The following is a 19,831-nucleotide window of genomic DNA, read 5'->3' as shown; positions in this document are numbered from 1 at the left end:
GGGGGAGGAGTCCGGTGACATCAACGTCAACGGACTCCTTTCTCCTTCCCTTCGTTACCCATCACGGACAACTACATCACCCGACTCCTCCCCCCTTCCCTTCGATAGCCGACAGAGCCACTCGGGGAGGGGGGGAGGAGTCCGGTGACGTCGATGTCCGTGACGTCACCGGATCTCCGACGGAAGACCCGGAAGCCGGCGGAGAGGTGAGTACAGATCAAATGAACGATCAACCGTGGATTCGGCACCCCTACTTAGAACGTGACCAGCGTACCTAGAGCCCGCTGACTTTTTAAAAAAGGGACACCAGAGCACGCTGACTCGAGTATAAGCCGAGGGGGGCACTTTTCAGCCAAAAAAATGGGCTGAAAAACTCGGCTTATACTCGAGTATATACGGTAAAACATGCCTCAGTTTTGAAGCAAGCAGTACCATGGATTATAACAGTAGTGGGACCTGGCTCCCTCAATGACTACAAGAAAAGGACTTTACAAAACGAGTACAAAAATCTAATTTTTCTGCTCACCCAGGGACACGTAGTCATTAACGATTCGGGACATTGAAAAGCAGTACCAACTGAGGGGAGGGCAACAGCAAACAACCGCTAACAGGCTCAATGTGAACAATAACTGCTTGGAGGTAAAGAGCTGCCCAGGAGACCAAAACCTGATGAAGGGGGAGAGAGGGAGAAAGGTACTTAACCAGTGAGGTATGTCTCAACATGGGAAGGAGACACCAACTAGACCAAAGCTTGAAAATGGTCAACCTTAACTGAACAAACCACAATTTCCCAACAGGAAACATACCGGCAACCTGAACATTGTCAATGACAGAGATAGAACCCCCTCGTAGGATCTCAATACGTGGCATTTCAGTGAGCCACAATGGGTAGGTAGTCTACATACAGACATATTGCGACCTTGTGGCAGTGATGCAAATACACTCAGAATATGAGGCAAGGCCTCAGGTACTCACAAAAACTCAGCCAACTGTTAGTGCATGAGGGTCAGATAGCAAGAGGTGTCCAAAGTATTCCAGATAACTGCAATAGTAGAGTCCAGCTTTAGCAATGTAACAAATAAACTTAATTGAAGAGGAAATAAAAAGAAGAATTGAAGAAAATATTTTCAAGCGGAAAAAAAAAGTTAGACACAGAGACCAAGCATAGCCGAGAAGAAAACGTCCATCCTCCTAAAACAGTAGCAGAAAATAAGCCATCCTGGAAGTAGGAGGGGGACTATCCTGGGCTGGAATACATATTTTGTTTGACAGTGTCCAATACTCTTGTAGGCGGCAGTATAACCCGAACTCATATGATGTCCCTAAATGGATGAGAATTTTTTTTTCTTTTAGGTTGAGACACACACGTGCTCAGACTATTGGCATTAACTCTCTCACTGCCACGGACGCAAGCATGTCCAACAGCACAAACCTGTAAACAGACTCCAAGTTGCTAGGTAATTTACACTCCCTCAGAAGTTTCAAAAGTTAAAAAGCTTATTTAAAATAAACAAAAAAAATGTAAAATGTTTTATGTTGTAATGTGTGCCTATGTACAAAACTATAATTATGGCATGCTAGGTACCTCTGGGAACACTAGAGAGCAAGAATTCTGGGCTCATTATCCACAGTTTACTATAAATTGGTAACCTCTAAAGGCTTTTAAGATGTCAACGATAGACAATTTTGAGTACAGTCATAGTTAGAATTGCTGTTTCACGGGCAGGCAAAAAGTCTCGGCATGTGATGAATTTACTCGGCTTTCATCTTTTGTATTCTACCAAAAAATTGGTTAATATATGTGTACTAAAATTAAGTTGAGTATTTAATGAAAATGTGGGTTTCGATAAACAGTAAAAAAAAAAAAAGTGTCCCACAATATTGGTGTAACTGCCGCCATTTGATTCTACAGTCTCGTTTTTACCAAAACATATAATGCGTTGGAGGGGGGTTGGGGGGGACTAACTAATCTTCAAGCTTAAACATAAGCATGTGTGCAAAATGGGAAAAAAAAAAATTGATATAGGCAAGAAGTTTAAAAAAAAAAAACAGGCTTGAACTAGTTTTAAACGTACCTAGTTATCGCTGCTCGCTCCCGCGCCGAGAATCAGGAAGTGATCGTACGGCCGCAAAGGACCTTGGGGCGGGCGCATGCGCAGTTCGGATTCTCGGCCGGGAGACGAGCAGAGGCGCAAGGTAAGTCTATGGACGCGTGCACCCGCATGCAGACACCGCTGGATCTGAAGTGCCTGCAAGCAGACAGGAGTCAGCGCTGGATCGGAGAGCCGCCGCACCGCTGGAGGGACGCATGAAAACATGGGGAAAGAAGAGGAAGATCAGAATAAGAGACATCATTTGAGGTAAGTGCTAACATTTACATGGGGGGAGGGGACATTTTTTTTGGCTTTAATGTCACTTTAAACTATGTCCAATTTTTTTTCCATCTGTGCTGTAAACTTTTGAAAATTAATTTTTCCATAATGCTTATACATAGAGGTGAATTGGGCTTGCATTAAAGTGCTTTTACAGCTTGATCCATACCTGTAAATTTTAGTGTACATATTCAGGCTCACTTTAAAAGCTGGATGTGAAAGTTTTCCCTTTTTACAGTTTAAAAGGTGCCCATACATGCGATTTTCATTCGGAAATTGTACATGAACGGCCTTTTAAACAGAAATCGAACAGTTGATGTTACATCACTGATTTTCCTTTTTGATATTGTGATTAAAAATGTTTGGTCAGGTTGAGAACATTTTTTTTGACTGAGCAAAAAAATCAGTGAGGTTTTCGTTGAGCACAAATCTCTGCAAAAACACAGCACATGCGGAAAAGGAAAATACCGTAGTCAAAAATTGGTTGGTTAGTACGTCTAATAACGATTCCAAAATCTACATTTGACTATGCTTGATGGGGTATTCTAGCTATAAATCGAACAAGTGTTCATAACAGAAATTAATAATTTCCGACCGAAAATTTACTAGTGTATGGCCACCTTAACGTAAGGCTACAAACATACACAGAACACATAGAAACTGGCCTCAATTCAAACTGCCATTTCTCCACTGCAGAGTAACTGATGAAAAATAGGGCTTATGCCAGAGGTTATTTCAAGTCAGAACGCCAAAAAACTAACAACTCTCACTAATTCGTTGTTCTAATTAAGGCACAAAACCACCAATTTGCAAGAGATGTACCTGAACTTCTTATTGGTGCAATGCTGCCTGCAGAATGGTTCATGATACTCCAGTTCTTCAAATACCACAGGACTGCAGGTGGAAGATGAGCCATCATGTGACTGAGAAGACCCTAAAGGGCTTTGTCTTGCCTGAAAACTTGGCAGCAAACAGACCAGTCTTCCACTCCCCTGGTCACGGATAGTAACAGTGTCTGTTAATCTGTACAGGTCCGACACAATCAGCTTGTTTCCAAACCTGGAAAAAAAAAAAGTTATAAAAGGCTTAGCTGATGGAATGATTTGTCTATAAGCATGTGCATAGGATAAACGATGGGAAAATGCTACATAAATCATGCATGTCACACAATCTACAAATCAAACTAATGCTTTAGTTTCTATAGCCTCTTGATTAGGATTTATACTCTGAAACATTGATCTAGCTAATGATATCTGACAAGTCGGAGTGAACTGCAGCTTTAAAGCAAACATATGTCATGCCCATGAAGGTTAAAGCAACAAACTTGCTTTCTTCCATTTCCCACCACTCCCTTTAGCCGATGGCAGTGAAGCAACTACCAGGTATTTCCTGGAAGAGTATAGAGCTGCAGCTAACGATAATTTTCACAATCCATTAGCCGATTATAGTTCGATTAATCGGTTAAAAAATAAAATACATTTTAAAAAATGGCTCCAGTGATGGACTACTAGTTTGTATTGAGATTGTAGTCCATCACAGGAGCAAGCTTGGAGCGGTGGAAGTAACAAAAAAAAGTGTGGTGGCAATATAGTGAAATGAAAAGTGTACAATTATACAGCAATGAATGCAGAATGGCACCGGCTATAGAGGACTACAAATTCCAGCAATAGTACATTATACAGCGCAATGCAGAATACCACCAGCTATAGAGGACTACAACACCCAGCAATAGTACACTATACAGTGCAATGCAGAATACCGCCAGCTATAATGTACTATTGCTGGGTGTTGTAGTCCTCTATAGCTAGTGGTATTCGGCATTGCACCACTGTATAATGTATTATTGCTGGGATTTATTGTACTCTATAGCTGGTGGAATTCCGCATTGTGCTGTATAATGTATTATTCCTTGATTTGTAGTCTTCTATACAGCGCAATGCAGAATACCACTAGCTACATAGGAATACAACAAATCCCACCAATAAAATTATACATACAGTGTATGTACATACAGTGTATGTACATTGTGCTGTATGGTATACAGCACAATGTACCATCAGCTATAGAGGAATACAAATCCCAGCAATACATTAAAGAGCACCATGTGTGGGAAAGTGCAGGCTTACCTGAGAAGTCTTCCAGCAACTTGTTTCTGAGATCGGGCCCATCTATCGGCGGCAGTCATCCGCCTACACCTGCTCCTCCTTACTTCTTCTCCCCGCGTCCCTGTGCCAATCGTGGATTTTGGCGGGCAGTGAGCATGAGGCGGGGAGGAGGTGCGGCGTGTGGAGCGTGGCTGCAGCAAGCGTAAGGTGGGGAGGAAGTGTGGCGCGCAGCGTGTGTGGAGCCGTGAAAAGGGCCAACCAATCGGAAGCCGAATAATCGATGATTGAAAAAGTTAACAACTTTTTCAATCATCGATTATAATCGATTATGTCGATTAGTTGTTGCAGCCCTAGAAGAGTAAACAACTCACTTAATGTCAATGCCATAAAGCACCAGCCACTTTTTCCAGCTCAGCCCCAATGCCTAGCCAAGGGAGTTTGTTGGGTTTTAAGTGGGCACAGTTCACACGACTGTGTGAATGAGTATGGCATGCTGAGCACCACACATTTGTTTCTCCTCCATTCCATGCAACACAGCCCCACTGGTAATTTTCACCAGTTCAAACCACATTTTCATCATAGTTAAACACTCAATGTACACAGACTGGCTCTGGTCTCTGGGTTAATGCAGAATACCACCAGCTATAGAGGAATACAATAAATCCCAGCAATAGTACAGTATAGCTGGCGGTATTCTGCATTGCACTGTATATTGTACTATTGCTGGGTGTTGTAGTCCTCTATAGCTAGTGGTATTCGGCATTGCACCACTGTATAATGTATTATTGCTGGGATTTATTGTACTCTATAGCTGGTGGAATTCCGCATTGTGCTGTATAATGTATTATTCCTTGATTTGTAGTCTTCTATACAGCGCAATGCAGAATACCACTAGCTACATAGGAATACAACAAATCCCACCAATAAAATTATACATACAGTGTATGTACATACAGTGTATGTACATTGTGCTGTATGGTATACAGCACAATGTACCATCAGCTATAGAGGAATACAAATCCCAGCAATACATTAAAGAGCACCATGTGTGGGAAAGTGCAGGCTTACCTGAGAAGTCTTCCAGCAACTTGTTTCTGAGATCGGGCCCATCTATCGGCGGCAGTCATCCGCCTACACCTGCTCCTCCTTACTTCTTCTCCCCGCGTCCCTGTGCCAATCGTGGATTTTGGCGGGCAGTGAGCATGAGGCGGGGAGGAGGTGCGGCGTGTGGAGCGTGGCTGCAGCAAGCGTAAGGTGGGGAGGAAGTGTGGCGCGCAGCGTGTGTGGAGCCGTGAAAAGGGCCAACCAATCGGAAGCCGAATAATCGATGATTGAAAAAGTTAACAACTTTTTCAATCATCGATTATAATCGATTATGTCGATTAGTTGTTGCAGCCCTAGAAGAGTAAACAACTCACTTAATGTCAATGCCATAAAGCACCAGCCACTTTTTCCAGCTCAGCCCCAATGCCTAGCCAAGGGAGTTTGTTGGGTTTTAAGTGGGCACAGTTCACACGACTGTGTGAATGAGTATGGCATGCTGAGCACCACACATTTGTTTCTCCTCCATTCCATGCAACACAGCCCCACTGGTAATTTTCACCAGTTCAAACCACATTTTCATCATAGTTAAACACTCAATGTACACAGACTGGCTCTGGTCTCTGGGTTAATCTACACTTATCCCAATTGTCCTTTTGCACACACATTCACACAGATTGTAATTGTTAACCGATGGGCTTATGTGTGAAGCATAAACAATCTGTTGTGCCCCCTTTCACTCAAGACTTCCTCTCTGCATGGTCATCATTAGCAACACATTGCTGGAGAGGAGGAGTACTTATTAGAGGTGCACCGAAATAGAAATTTAAAAACCGAAATAGAAAAAAAATTGTCAGGCCAAAACCGAAAATGTTTAAATTTTTTAAAAATATATTTTATTAAATTAGGGGCTTCGGGGAAATATTATGGGTCTAAAAAGACCCCTGATATTTTCCTTTTAAAATAGAAAAAAAGATTGAGAACACAGAGTCCTCAATCTTTTTTTCTGTATCCCCTGTTATCAATGAACAGGAATCCTCTATGAGTGTTCCTGTTCATTGATAACTTGAGAATATAGTATGTTTACTATAAACACAATTATGAAGGAACAGGAGTGGATATAGATCACTTCCCATTCATTCATAATTGAGGATATATTAACCATACCAGATCTTCAATTATCTACATTGATCGCTGAGTGTATGTAGCCTGCTCTCCTCTGACACGCACTGTCACAGGAGGCTGAGTGAGCGGTGCGAGAGGAGAGTCCAGCCTCCTGTGACAGCACCGTCTCCGCCCCCACACCGCTCCGAGCGGTGTGGGAGGAGAGACACTGGTCGCTCACAGCGCTCTTGTCCCTCAGCGCTCGGCTGGCTGTCGACTTTCTCAACTCCACGCTGGGACACAGAGCAGTGCCCAGCGGGGAGGAAAGAAATCACGGATGTGCCGATGTATCGGCAGGAAAATGGCACTTTCAGCAATTAGCCAAAAGTGCCATTTTCGGCGGATATGCATCCCTACTTATTATCCACACTAGAGACTTTTCCCATAGTGTACAGGATGACAGTACCCGCTGGCACCATTAGCAACACATTGTTGGAGAGGAGGCAGTACCCATTATGAATGCACTCACCATAAAATCCCTTTCTCTAATGTTCACGGAGAGCCACAAAAACTAACATTTGTATCCCTTACAAACAGGACCACATCCAAAAAAATAAAAAACATGTCTTCATAAAAATAAGAACTTTGCCCCTCAACGATCAGAAAAGGGGATTTTAGAGAGTTCATGATAGCATTTATCTTTTACTGAAGAGCACAAAATTTAGATTCCATACCATGTAAACCACAGACACCACCGGCAAATGATGCTTTGCCTACCCAAGGTTGTGCAGGACTGTGACACTGTGTTCCCAAGGTGTGTACTCATGAACAGGTGGTAAGTGAAGACCAGCCAACTAATTCTGGAGGGTGCAGGGGACGTTAAGCCAAGTCCAAGTGGAAAATCATGCTGTGTCTCTGGAGGTGAAAGGGGCGATAGATAGCAGTCAAGGAGAACCCAGGCCAGCCAAAATAAAATCAGCAAAGCTCCACAAACCTTCTGTGATGCATGTGGGCCAAGGACCCAGAAGAAGCCCTGACTGTGTGGGTAATCAATGGACATTCTGGCAGGAGGAGTTGAAATCAGCACTTCAGAACACAGAAAAAAAAAAAAGAAGAAAAAAAAAAAAGAAGAAGGAGGCTGCCCACACCTGTCACTAAGTTTCCCCATGTATAAACACTCCTGCAATGCACAACCTATTCACACAATGCTGGCGAGTCTTCAGAGCCTCTGGGATGGGAGAATCCAGGTACATCTACTCTGGACCTGGAATTGGCATTTGCTGTGAATCAACAGATTTTCAAGATCTGGCTTGACACAGCTGAGCCGTGTGTTGTACAAGCAACATCCAGTTGTCTTATCTCTATAGGTTGAACTCAATGGACTTGTATATCTTTTTTCAACCTATGTAACCTCTACAGGAACATTGGAGCTGCAGGGTTGTCACAGTAAAATCCAGAGTTAGGACTTACCGGTAACTCGATTTCCAATAGTCTTCAAGGACAGCATCTTGAGATATGGAGGCTCCACCCAATCCCACAGGAAACACGTCACCATTAACCTTTTAAAAGGCCCGCCTTCTGACCAGCTCCTCAGTCATCACAAGAACCGAAGGCAAACTGGAAAAAAAGCAGAAACAGACAACACCACTGGAAAAACAGCAATACAACAAGCATTAATGGGTGGGCAGCTGCTGTCCTGGAAGACTATTGGAAATAGAGAGTCACCGGTAAGTCCCAACTCTGGATTTCCCCTCCGTCTTCCAGGACAGCATCTTGAGATAACCAAGGACTTACCAGCCTAGGGTGGGACCACAGCTTGCAGCAGTTTGCGCCCAAACGCCTGATCCTTTGCTGAATTGAGGTCCAACTGATAATGTTGTACGAAGGTTGAAAAACTAAACCATGTTGCATCTTTGCAAATCTGTTCTGGGGTAGCCCCAGCCCTTTCGGCCCAGGAAGCTGCAAAAGGCTCTAGTCGAATGTGCATTAACGAGCCCAGGAGGAGGAAGGTTCTGAACCTGATATGCATCCACAGTGGCCTGCTTCAGCCACCTAGCTAATGAGGCCTTAGAAGCCTGCTTACCCCTGGATCTACCTGAATATAATAAAAACAAGGCATCTGACTTCCTGAACGGCTTTGAAACCTGAAGGTAATGTAGGAGACATCGTCTCACGTTCAAACAGCTGAATGCCAATTCCCCTGAATTTGTAGGCTTCGGACAAAAAGGTAGGCAGGACAATCTCCTGTGATCTGTGGAAGGTAGAAGATACCTTTGATAAAAAGGCTGGGTCGGTCCTAAGAACAATCCGATCCTTCAAAAACCAATAAAAAGGGCTCCCTAACTAATAGGGCCTGAAGCTCCCAAATCCTATGGGCTGAGGTTATAGCAATCAGAAATACCGTCTTTAAGGTGATATCTCGTAGGGACGCCTCAACCAAAGGCTCAAAAGGGGGACAGTCAGTCCCTGCAGGACCGTGGATAAATCCCATTGAAGCATTGCCCTAACAGGAAGAGGTTGGATTCTCTTGAGGGCTTTGAAAAATCCGGAAACACACACACAGTCTTAGCCAGGGACATCTGAAGAAACACACTAAGTGCTGATACCTGCACCCTCAGCGTACTGAGAGCCAAGCCCTTGTCCGCCCCCGCCTGAAGGAAATCCACGATGGCTGGAATCCCCGAGCTCCTATTGGACCTATGTCTCCAAGCGGTAAATGTCTTCCACACTTTGCCATATATCTTCCTAGTTACCAGCTTACGGCTATGTAGGAGAGTATCAATAACTTTAACTGAAAATCCCTTTGTCCTCAAAATGTCCTCCTCAGATAGAAGGCCTTGAGCCTGAATCTGTTCACCTCCGCATGCAGGACAGATCAGACCTGATCTCTCAGGGACCAGACAGGAAGAGTCGAATGCGTGAGGGAAAGCAACAGAGTGAACCAAGCTCGCCCTGGCCAATAGGGCCCAATCAGAATGAGTTTCGTCCTTTCTAGCATAAACTTCTGAAGGACCCTTGGGATTAGATGGATTGGGGGAAACGCATAACATAGCTGAAATTCCCATCGCTTCAATAGCGCATCCACTGCCACGGCGGCATCTCCTGGATGCAGGGAAAAGAACGGATCCACCTTTGCATTTCCCGGCGAGGCAAGAAGATCTATGGACGGAGGACCCCAATTCTCCGCTAAGAGGCAAAACACCTCTTGGTTTAGACTCCAGTCGTCTTGTATTATCTGATTACGAGTGAGGTAATCCGCCAAGAAATTGTGGGTACCTTTTAAGTGAACCGCCGCCACTGAGGCCAGTTTTTCCTCTGCCCAGCAAAAATGCCTCTGGCAAGGCTCTGCAGAGCAGGACTCCTTGTGCCCCCGTTTGTTCAAATAAACTACTGCTGTAACGTTGTCTGAAAACACTAACAGATGATGACCCCTCAATCTGCCCTGGAAACTCAAGACAGCGTTTGTGATAGCCTTCAATTCCCTCCAATTGGAGGACATTCTTTTTTTTTTAAATTCTTTATTTTCAAATTTTCAAAGGTTTTACAAAATCAGTGGGGGAAACTGTGACGAAAGGTGTACAGATTAAACTTTTTGCATGTAAATAACAAGAAAATCGAATCAGTGTTTTTCAAAGCAAAAAGCAAATTTAGGGCAATAATCCCAAATCCTGGGCTACCCATGCTGTCATTTAAATCATCAGTGGCATCTCATGATTATTATCACAAATAATACGCGGACAGAATATAGTCCAAGAGACACATATGTTCGGGAGAATGTTGGACAAATAAAGACGAGGGGGGTGAGAAGGGGGCCATGAAATATGTTAACCCTTGGCAAAGAGAGATAAGGTCTATGTAAAGGGGATTAGGGGTGGAGGAAAAGAGTACTTAAGGGGAAGTAAATGACATTAAATCAAAACTAACTATGGAAAAGCCCCCAATTTCTGTCGTGTTTTGGGCTACACTCCAAAAGTGAGATATTCAGGTGACTTCACAAATTCCATCCAAGGAAGCCAAGTACTTGAGAATGATGTATATTTTGTAGATATTGAGTTTGTGAGGTCCTCCATAAGATAGATATCCTGAATGCGATTTAGAACCTGTCTGATGGACGGTGGTTCAGGTTTTTTCCAGTTAGCCGGTATACAGGCCCTCGCTGCATTTACTATATGTCTGGTAAGGGACTGAGAATAGGCATGCACAGGGATACTATTATGGTGTAGAAGAAAAAAGGCTGGGTCTCGAGGAACCAGGAAGTCGGAGAATTTTTGAGTGAGGGCATGCACCCTATCCCAGAACTGCAGGATGTCCGGACAGGACCAGAATATATGTAGCATGCCTGCCGAGGACTGTTGGCACCTCCAGCACCGGTCCGGTAAATCCGGAAACAGTGAATGGAGGGTTTGCGGAGTACGATACCATCTCGTCATAATTTTGTAACCCGACTCTTGGTATCTATTGCTGATTGATGAACGGTAAGAAAGCCGCATTTAGATGCGGCTTCTGGTGGAATATTGATCTGGAGTTTCTCCTCCCATCTCAGGAGAAACGTGAGGATACCATATCTCCTGAATTCCTCAAGGAGTACAGGGATAGAAATGTCCGGTAATGCAAGAAAGAAGGAGGTCGTCCGCAAATGCGGCTACCTTGTGTTCCGTATGGCCAATTGTAACGACGTGGATGTCTTGTGTGGCGCGGACCGTTCGTAAAAAGGGTTCTAGGGACAGCACAAATAAAAGAGGTGACGGGGGCACCCCTGCCGGGTGCCGTTCGAGATTGGGCATGAAGATAAGGTGCCATTTACTCTTACCTGGGCCGAGGGGCCTGAATATAGCACCTCGATCCAGGTTCGCATATGTTGTCCCACACCTATTGCCTCCAGCGTACCCTGGAGGAACATCCAATCCACCCTGTCGAACGCCTTCTCCGCGTCGGTGGAAAGAATTATGCATGGGGTGGCGTTCGACCGGGCGGAGTGGATGACCCCCAGGGCTTGTGTAGTGTTGTCCCTCGCCTCCCTTGATGGTTTCGTCCCATTGGAGGACATTCTGGCTTCCTCTCGAGACCAGTGACCCTGAGCCATCTGGGACTCAGAATGTGCCCCCCACCCCCAGGAGCTCACATCCGTTGTGAGCGTCATGGAGGCCCGAGGCATCCACTCCAGACCAGACTGAAGATGAGTCTGTTCTCCACCACCACAGACTCTCTTCACTGAGGCAGGAATCAGGACCAGCAAATCTACTGCCCTGATCCCGATTCCACTTCTTTAAACAAAAAAACTGCAGCGGGCGCTGATTAAATCCGGCCCATTTGACTGCCGGTAAGCAAGCGATCATGAGCCCCAATACATGCTCTCAACGCAATTGGCCGATTCCCCCTGCAACCGACTGACCGCTGCCACCACCTTCAGAATCTTTTTGTTGGGAAGGTAGGTGTTCTGCTTCACAGTATTGAGAATGTAACCTAGGTACTGGATTTCCTGAGAAGGAATCAGGTTTGACTTCTGAAAATTAAATATCCAACGCAGATCCTGCAGCCAATCCTGTGTTACAGCTAGGTCGTTCTCTAACCGGCAGGCTGAAGCAGCTGACAACAGTATGTCATCTAGATAGGGAATAATACTGATTCCCTGAAGTCTTAATTACCAGTTGCAGGCCGGGAGAGCCTGGAAATGGTAATGATTAATCTCGGGGGCAAATCCTTAATGCGAGCCTGAGAAACTGCTAAAAGGCCGGATGAATAGGAATATGGAGGTATGCATCCCTTAAGTCTAGAGTAGCCATGTAAGCCTTGGGCTGTAGGAGGTTTTTGATGGAGAAAATCGACTCCATTCTGAATCTTTTGTATGCAATCACCCCATTTAATGGTTTCAGATTGAGAATCAACCGAAAAAACTTCCCTGAAGGATTCTTTACCAGAAATACATGGGAATAAAATCCCTGTCCCTCTTCTAAAAACAGGGACCCGAGTGATAACCTTTCTGGTCCACCAAATCCCCCAGCAATAGACAGAGCCTCTGCTTTGTCCCTTTGTCTTGGAGGATTTGTGGCCAAAAATCGCTTTGGAGGAACATTGTTGAACTACAACCTTTAACTGTCCCTGACCAGATTTTAAATAAATTGATTTGAGGTGATCCTCGACCAGTGATGGAAGTCCCCGAGTCTTCCTCCCACTAGAAGTAGACAGTCACTGTGGCTTGGGCGATGGAGCGGGCGGGTTAAAGAGAATCCCTCCTCTGCCCCTGCCCTTATGGCCCGTCCAGTGTTTTTTGGGAACCTCCGCCTTATCCACCTTAGGGCCTTAACCTGTTCTCCGAAAAGGCTTTTTTTCTGGGAAATTCTTATCGGCTTTTCTTTCCAGAAATGTCTCCAATTCTGCTCCAAACAGCCTGTTTTGAGCCACAAAGCCATGCGGGAAGAGTTAACCAGTGACGACAACCTGGCTGTCATCTTGACTGACTCAGCCGGGGCATACGCAATTAACCCCACTGCCTTAAACAGAATTGGAAAAGACTCCAACAACTGTTTCCTAGGTGTACCTGACAGTAAGTGGGTCCTTAATTGTGAAGCCAGAATTCCAAATTCCTAGCTATGCAAGTCGTGGCCAGGGCCGGTTTTAAGTTCAAGAGGATAGAGTCCAAAGCCTTTTTAAGCAAAACTTCATTTTTTTTGTCCATTGGCTCTGAGAACACCCATGTCCTCAAAGGGCAAATCTGACCTTTTGGAAACCTTTGCCAATGGAGCATCCAGCTTTGGTGTGGGTCATCGTCAAACGGGAACCTCCGTTTGAGATTAGTGGATCCGAGAGGCTTTTTCTCAGGCTCCGCCCATTCCCTGACTACTGCGTCTGAGAGGCCATTATGTACAGGGAATACTTTAAACTTCTTTTGTTGTAGACTCTAATACATGAGGTCATGGCGAGAAGGTTGCACCTGTTCCTCATGGATCTCCTGAGTACCATAAATGACAGCAAGCAAATCATCCACATCCTCCAAGGACAAATTTATATCTAGGAGGTAGGAGACACTTCCTCTTGGGCGCTTAAATCTTCTGAAGAGTAACCATGAGGGGCCTGCTTCACTAAGCTCCTCCTCAGACAACCCCACAGATGCCCTGGGAGTTGTCTGGCCAGCCCCTGTAGCAGCAGGTGTTGATGCGGCACCGGGGTTAGGTTTAAAGACTTCTAAAACTGATCTGAAGGATTGGAAAGTAGAAGCCAGCCCCTCCTTAACTGTTGTTAAAGATTACTACAGGCTGACGAGGACTCTTCCTTAAAGAGGTAGTCAATACACTTCCGACATAAGGCCTTGCATAGTTAGAACTTAAGGTGCCCATAAACAGTACGATTATCGTACGAGAATCGCGAGAAATCCGTTTCTACTGTACGGTCGCACGTCTTCCGTCGAACAAGCAGGCTTGAAAACCCGCTGAGAATCGTACGATTCTCGGAGGGTTAGTGGCCTGCTTGTTCGACAACTGCCGAACGGGCCAGTGTGCGCACGCGATGGTCTTAAGGTGTGTGGGCACCTTTAGTTTGCAAGCGCAAACCGCACATTTTTTTAATTGCCACTCTGGCCTTATCTGAAGTCTTAGCCTGAAATACAAACAAACAACAAGGGCTAAGCTCTAATCCCAATAATCAGAAAAATAGAAGTGGCCCTCAACACCAAAAAAAAGGTCCTGCTCCAAGGAACCCCAGGTGGAGAAAGGAAAAAATGTTAGAGTAACCAGGGTGGTGAATGTATAAGAAAATCACCCATACCTGTGCCGGGCTGGTGCCTGAAGGAACTGAATCTGCTGCTGTAGAGGCCTGCAGAGGCAAAGTATCCATCCTCGAAGTGTGTTCAAACAAACCGCCAGCTCTTTCTTAGTCACTACTGAGAAGTGAGCCAATTAACACCAGCCAAGGCCCTCCCCTTCTTCCTGCGCCGAAAACGAGGCTTGGAACGCATAAGCTTCGGCGCCCGGAAGGGACGTCACTCGCACCGGAAGTGATGTACACGGTCACCCGGTCTGGCTGTGGAGAAGCTCCCGGAGCCGCGGAGACAGGACGAACCCCTCTGACCGGCGGACACCCTCTCCCCGCGACTCAGCCAAGAAACAATGCCATTCTGGTCCTGGCCCTCGCAGGGCACTGAAGGAGGAAGCAGAGCCAGCGTACCCCCTGCCTTGCTAGAGGGACTAGCTGGAGGCCCTAGGTAAGCCTGTTACCCACATTTTGAAAGAGAAAGCCCCCCTGGCCACTTACCATATGGAGGCTCTCCCCAGCGTTCCTGTGACGCACATCCTCAGGTTGCCTGAGGAAACACAAAGACTGATGAGCTGGCCAAAAGGTTAATGGTGAAGCGTTTCCCGTGGGATTGGGAGGAGCCTCCATATCTCAAGATGCTGTCCTGGAAGACATTAGGTGGAGATTCCATCTCGTGATGCTGTCCTGGAAGACGTTATGGGAAATATATATTTTAAGTAATTCAGCTCTGTGGCTAAATAGAGAGACTACCAGGATTTCAGACATCTATTCTGAATCTAGCAGCAGCTCTTCATTGAAGAAAAAAATCCCCAGAAGTTTTAAACAAGCAAAATGGGCGAGAGATGTCCATCCTCCTTAGGACACCTAAACTAAGCAAGAATGGTAAGGGATAGGTTATAGGATGGCCTCTTTCAATGTTTTTGCCTAGTTTCCAATTAGACAGTAGTCAGCAGTATAAACCATAGAAAGAAAGCATGGAGAACTGTATCCTAAAGAGAAAAGTTTAGTTTAGGGATACACCGATATATCGGCCGAAAATTGCACTTTTGGCTAAAAGCCGAAATTGCCATTTCCATCGGTGCATCCTTGCTTTCTTTCCTCCCCGCTGGGCGCTGCTCTGTGCCCCAGCGGGGAGGAGAGAAAGTGTGACAGCCGGCCAGGGGCTGTGAGAGGCCGGCATCCCTCCTGCCACACTGCTCAGCCTCCTATAACAGTCTGGCAGAGCGGTGTGTGGGCAGAGACAGCACGCGTTGTCACAGGAGGCTGAGCTCTCCCCCCTGCCCCCACTCAGCCTCCTCAGTGATCGCTGAGTGTTTGTACATAATTGAGGACATAGTATGGTTACTATATCCTCAATTATGAATGGGACGTGATCTACATCACCTCCTGTTCATTCATAGTTGTAGTGCTAGTAAACACACTATGTTCTCATGTTATGAATGAACTGGAACACTCAAGGATTCCTGTTCATTGATAACTGGGGCTGCAGAAACAGAGGTTGAGGACCGTGTTCTCAAAATTTTTCCATTTTAAAAAGGGAGATATCAGGGGTCTGTTTAGACCCCTAATATTTCCCCAAAGCCACTAAAAAGTAAAAATATTTAATAAAAATATAAAAAATTGAAAAAGTTAAAATAAAAAAAAATTTTGGTTTCGGCCTGACAATTTTTTTTATTTTGGTTTAGAAATTTCCATTTCGGTGCACCTCTAGTTAAGTTTGCAAAAATTTTTTTTCAGGAATGGTTAGTACCTGTTCCTGTTATTTTCTAAGAAAATTTTGTTAAAGATATTATATAAAACTATAGTTTTAAATACATACTTTTTCTCGTAGATCTCTGTGAATTTAAATAAAGGTAAGCAGCAAGCTGGGGCATCTTGCAGGATAGAAATAGCACCAAAACTGTTTAAGAGATCAGGGAAAAAAAGTAATTAAGAATAATAATTGAAAAAATAAATATGAGGTATACATGTTAGAAATGCAAAGCCTACATTTGAAAGTCTAAACAGGCAGATTTCATGTACCTCAGTAAAGATAGTGATTTGTTGGTTGCTCCTGTAGCCAGGGACACTTGGATTCTCTTACTACCAATTTTGTATCTATGCAGACTGTTAACAGCACAGATTGCTTCCTGAAGGTTTTCCATCTGAACTGTGGCTTTCAGCTGATAATCTGTATGAGGACTGAGCTCTAGATGTTTTATCTAATCATAACAAAATGGAAACAAAACAAAAAATTATATTTTCAAGAGACAGACCGCTCTTACACAAGTATGGAGATGAACCAGGGTGCATACAAACTCACCTCAGTATGCCATTTTACAAATGCAAATATTCTACCCAAATTTCAGTATTTTCCAGTATGTACATATTTAAAATAACTCACCTTTCCAAATCTGGAAAATATTTCCTGCAGTGTCTGAAGAAGCTCCTTTCTAGACCTCCTATAATCTAGATTACCAATGTGTATATCAGCACCATTAGCAAACGGATCAACAGATGAATCAACCGGATCAGACTCATTTAAAGTCATAAGCGACAATGGATTGGAAAGGCTTGGGGACAAACTTCTTGAGAGGGAGAGAGAGAGGAGAAAGCAAAAATAAAAAATAGCCAGTTTGACCGGCAGGACTAATCTGCCTAGTCCCAGCAAGTTTGCTGAATGCAGAGAGATTACTCATTTGAAATGTTTCCTCCTTTTTACTACTTTCCACAGAAATAGAAAGGTTACCATTGATGGAGCTCTCCCGCCTAGAGGAGATGGGAAAAATATTTTGATTCGATGAACTTAAAAGGTTGTATATCGCAACATTCAAAAATATAGGCAATTACAAAAACAAGCTTCACTGGATATCCAGTCTTACTCAAGCTCACTATGGGGGTACAGTATAAATCTGTTTTTGAAACAGAAGTCTAGACAGAATATTATGAGCACACAATTTACACTACAGAAAAAACCCTACAAGCAATAGAAAATAAATACAAAGTACACCCATCAAAGTGCTATATAGAATTTCACACTCTCCAGGTTTAAACGTTCTCAGATAATGAAGGAACAGAAGTTAAAAACCTAACAAGCAAAAAGTGTATCTAGAAGAGAAAATTAGAGTATGAACCAGATAGTACACTCTGAAACATACTCTTTCGCACTTTTAAATGCATCCTCTATTCCAGCAATTTTAGTGGCCACAGACAGCTGGCTGGAAGCAGAAGTGTTGCTTGAACATCCTGTAGAATTGAATCTATCTCCATTTTTCCTTTTGTCTTTGTCTTCTGGGTATAGAAACAGCTTGTCTCAGACCTGATTATATATATTATATACATCTCCAAATCATATGGAGTAAAGAACAAATTTCTTATAGGTCTCCGGTTACCAATAGGCACTGGGCGATGCACATCATTAGATAGCTCTCCAATGGGTTATCTTATATATGATATCTGTACTCAACTTTTTTTGTGTTTAGCAGAATCCATTGAGGGATGTAGGCGTTTTGAACAACTGAGTTATACTACTGCCTACAGAAGAACTGGATACTAGCAAATGACCTCCAAAAAAACACCAGCCCTTCGTAAAACCCCTCCCATGACCTGGAAGCTTCAGTTTTATAGCAAGCAGTACCAAAAGTCAAAAGGCTATAATACACAGAGGGGGGCAAGAACTCTGAGAAAGGGACTTTATGGAAAAAAACAAAAATTATTTTTTTCTTTCCAGTCCACTCAGACACAAAATTCTTGAACTGGACAAACCAGTTTTTTTTTGTAGAGCAAAATGCCACCAGTGTCTGGAAAAGAATGGCTAAGGCAGAGATCTCACCCCTGAAGGTACATAACCACAACCAGCTGCAACTAAGGCTTTATACCATGCAGAAACTCCAAAAGGTGAAAACCCTTTGATTCACTCTAACCAGAGTGCCGTACATATTTTACGCCTGGTGGGGGAGGTAATTATACCAAAGCAGCAGTAGTGCATTTACTGTGTCCACCAGCAGATTCTAGGTCCTGGCAACAAACTTATCCAGCCTGTTCAGCTACATATCAGATCTTTATCCAGAGTCCCTTACTGGAGTTACAGGTCCTGGAATAGGGCTTGGTGCACAGACCACTATCCTGGGTCCAGACACTGACAACCGAGAAACTCTGCCTACCAATTTTCCATGCTTGGGAATGCACACAGCGGAGAAAGCAGGAACATACTGTTCCATTGGAGTCAAAAAAAGCTGGATTTCCCTTGCCACCGCGGAAATGCGAGAACCAGAAAAAAGTCCACACCGGCCAATAAATCCCCAGGGTTAAGAAGTGTCATGTTACACATGCATTGTGATATGCCGTTAATTGTTTCAGCTGTCTGATATTTGTCTCCACCCCTCTCCATAGTTCAGCCTTTGCTCTGCGTAGATCGCACCACCTTTCTTCATTATGTTCTAGTCTGCATCTTATCCACATGCACACTTTGCTAACTAGATTACATATGATCTTTTGACCTATCCAATGTTCGCTGTTGTAAAGGTCTGCACAGTTCTGCGATTGAGAGTCAATGTCATCTCACCACAACAGTTACAGAAAATCACAATCTCAATGCTTAGACTAGGGAGGCAGAACAGGAAGCAAATCCTGACCTGGTGGATTCCATCAAGGATTATTGAAAACAAATGGACACATTTAAAGACTTGGACGTTTAGAATGGGGTAAAACCCCCCTTTGAAATGGGCCTGGTAAAAGGTCTGCAAGGTACTGCAAAGACACTGGGTGGTTTGAAGCCAGAACAGGGGCAGTCGAAGAAACCCTAGTGTATAGCCTGGAGGCACAAACTCTTGCACACAAGAACAAGATATTCAAGAGTCTACAAAGGCCAGAAGACATACCACACACCTTGGAAAGTGGGTGAACACTTTCAGGCTGAGGAGGGCTTCACCAATAATGGTTGTATCTCATTGCAGCAAATGGTTAATGCCTGGTGATTTGTGCTGACATGGAGTACTTCTTTCTACCAACTATGTTTAAGCCCTGAAGGAGAGGTCTTTGATGCCTTGAAAAAAGCTGGCTGTTCTGTTTTGTCATTTGTGAACCAATAATAAATAACACATTTTTGGACTCTGAGAATGTCTGGCACCCTCCTTAGACTTCATATACATGAAATCTTCAATGTGTATGTTAATGGCCGCACCTGAGCTATTGTGCTTGATCACATTCCGACCAATCTTTTGATTTGAATCCAGTGCCTCATGTCTACTTGCTCCAAAAAGTGGAAAATTGTCTTTCTGAAAAAAGCTTCAGATTCAACTGACTCAAAGAGGAGCAAACAGGGGGAGCTACATGGGAGGCCCTGTGTATTTGAGCTTTTGAACATCTGTTTAGCTGGGGGATGTCATGTGTTAAATCTGCACATTATTCTGTCACATTCTGCTTAGCTACTGAGAAGTTACTAATTGCATTCCAGGAGTTTTTTTTGTATCTTTTAATATA

At 44.1% G+C, this 19,831-nt stretch overlaps 1 protein-coding gene across 1 annotated transcript in view; it reads right to left on the bottom strand.

The window, feature by feature from the left end:
• Positions 1-19,831, bottom strand: part of KIAA0430 (KIAA0430 ortholog) — a 144,963-nt gene that overhangs the window by 63,928 nt on the left and 61,204 nt on the right. The window contains exons 10-14 of the mRNA XM_018564209.1: positions 16,979-17,119; positions 16,755-16,947; positions 16,394-16,572; positions 16,191-16,271; positions 3,195-3,431 (exon numbers count right to left, since the gene is read on the bottom strand). Of these exons, the coding sequence (XP_018419711.1) occupies positions 3,195-3,431; positions 16,191-16,271; positions 16,394-16,572; positions 16,755-16,947; positions 16,979-17,119 (831 nt within the window). The remainder of the gene's footprint in view (positions 1-3,194; positions 3,432-16,190; positions 16,272-16,393; positions 16,573-16,754; positions 16,948-16,978; positions 17,120-19,831) is intronic.

This window comes from Nanorana parkeri, unplaced genomic scaffold (assembly GCF_000935625.1).
Source record: "Nanorana parkeri isolate BGI_ZX_2015 unplaced genomic scaffold, ASM93562v1 scaffold736, whole genome shotgun sequence".
Classification (NCBI taxonomy): domain Eukaryota; kingdom Metazoa; phylum Chordata; class Amphibia; order Anura; family Dicroglossidae; genus Nanorana; species Nanorana parkeri.
This window is presented reverse-complemented; position numbering and strand designations above follow the sequence as displayed.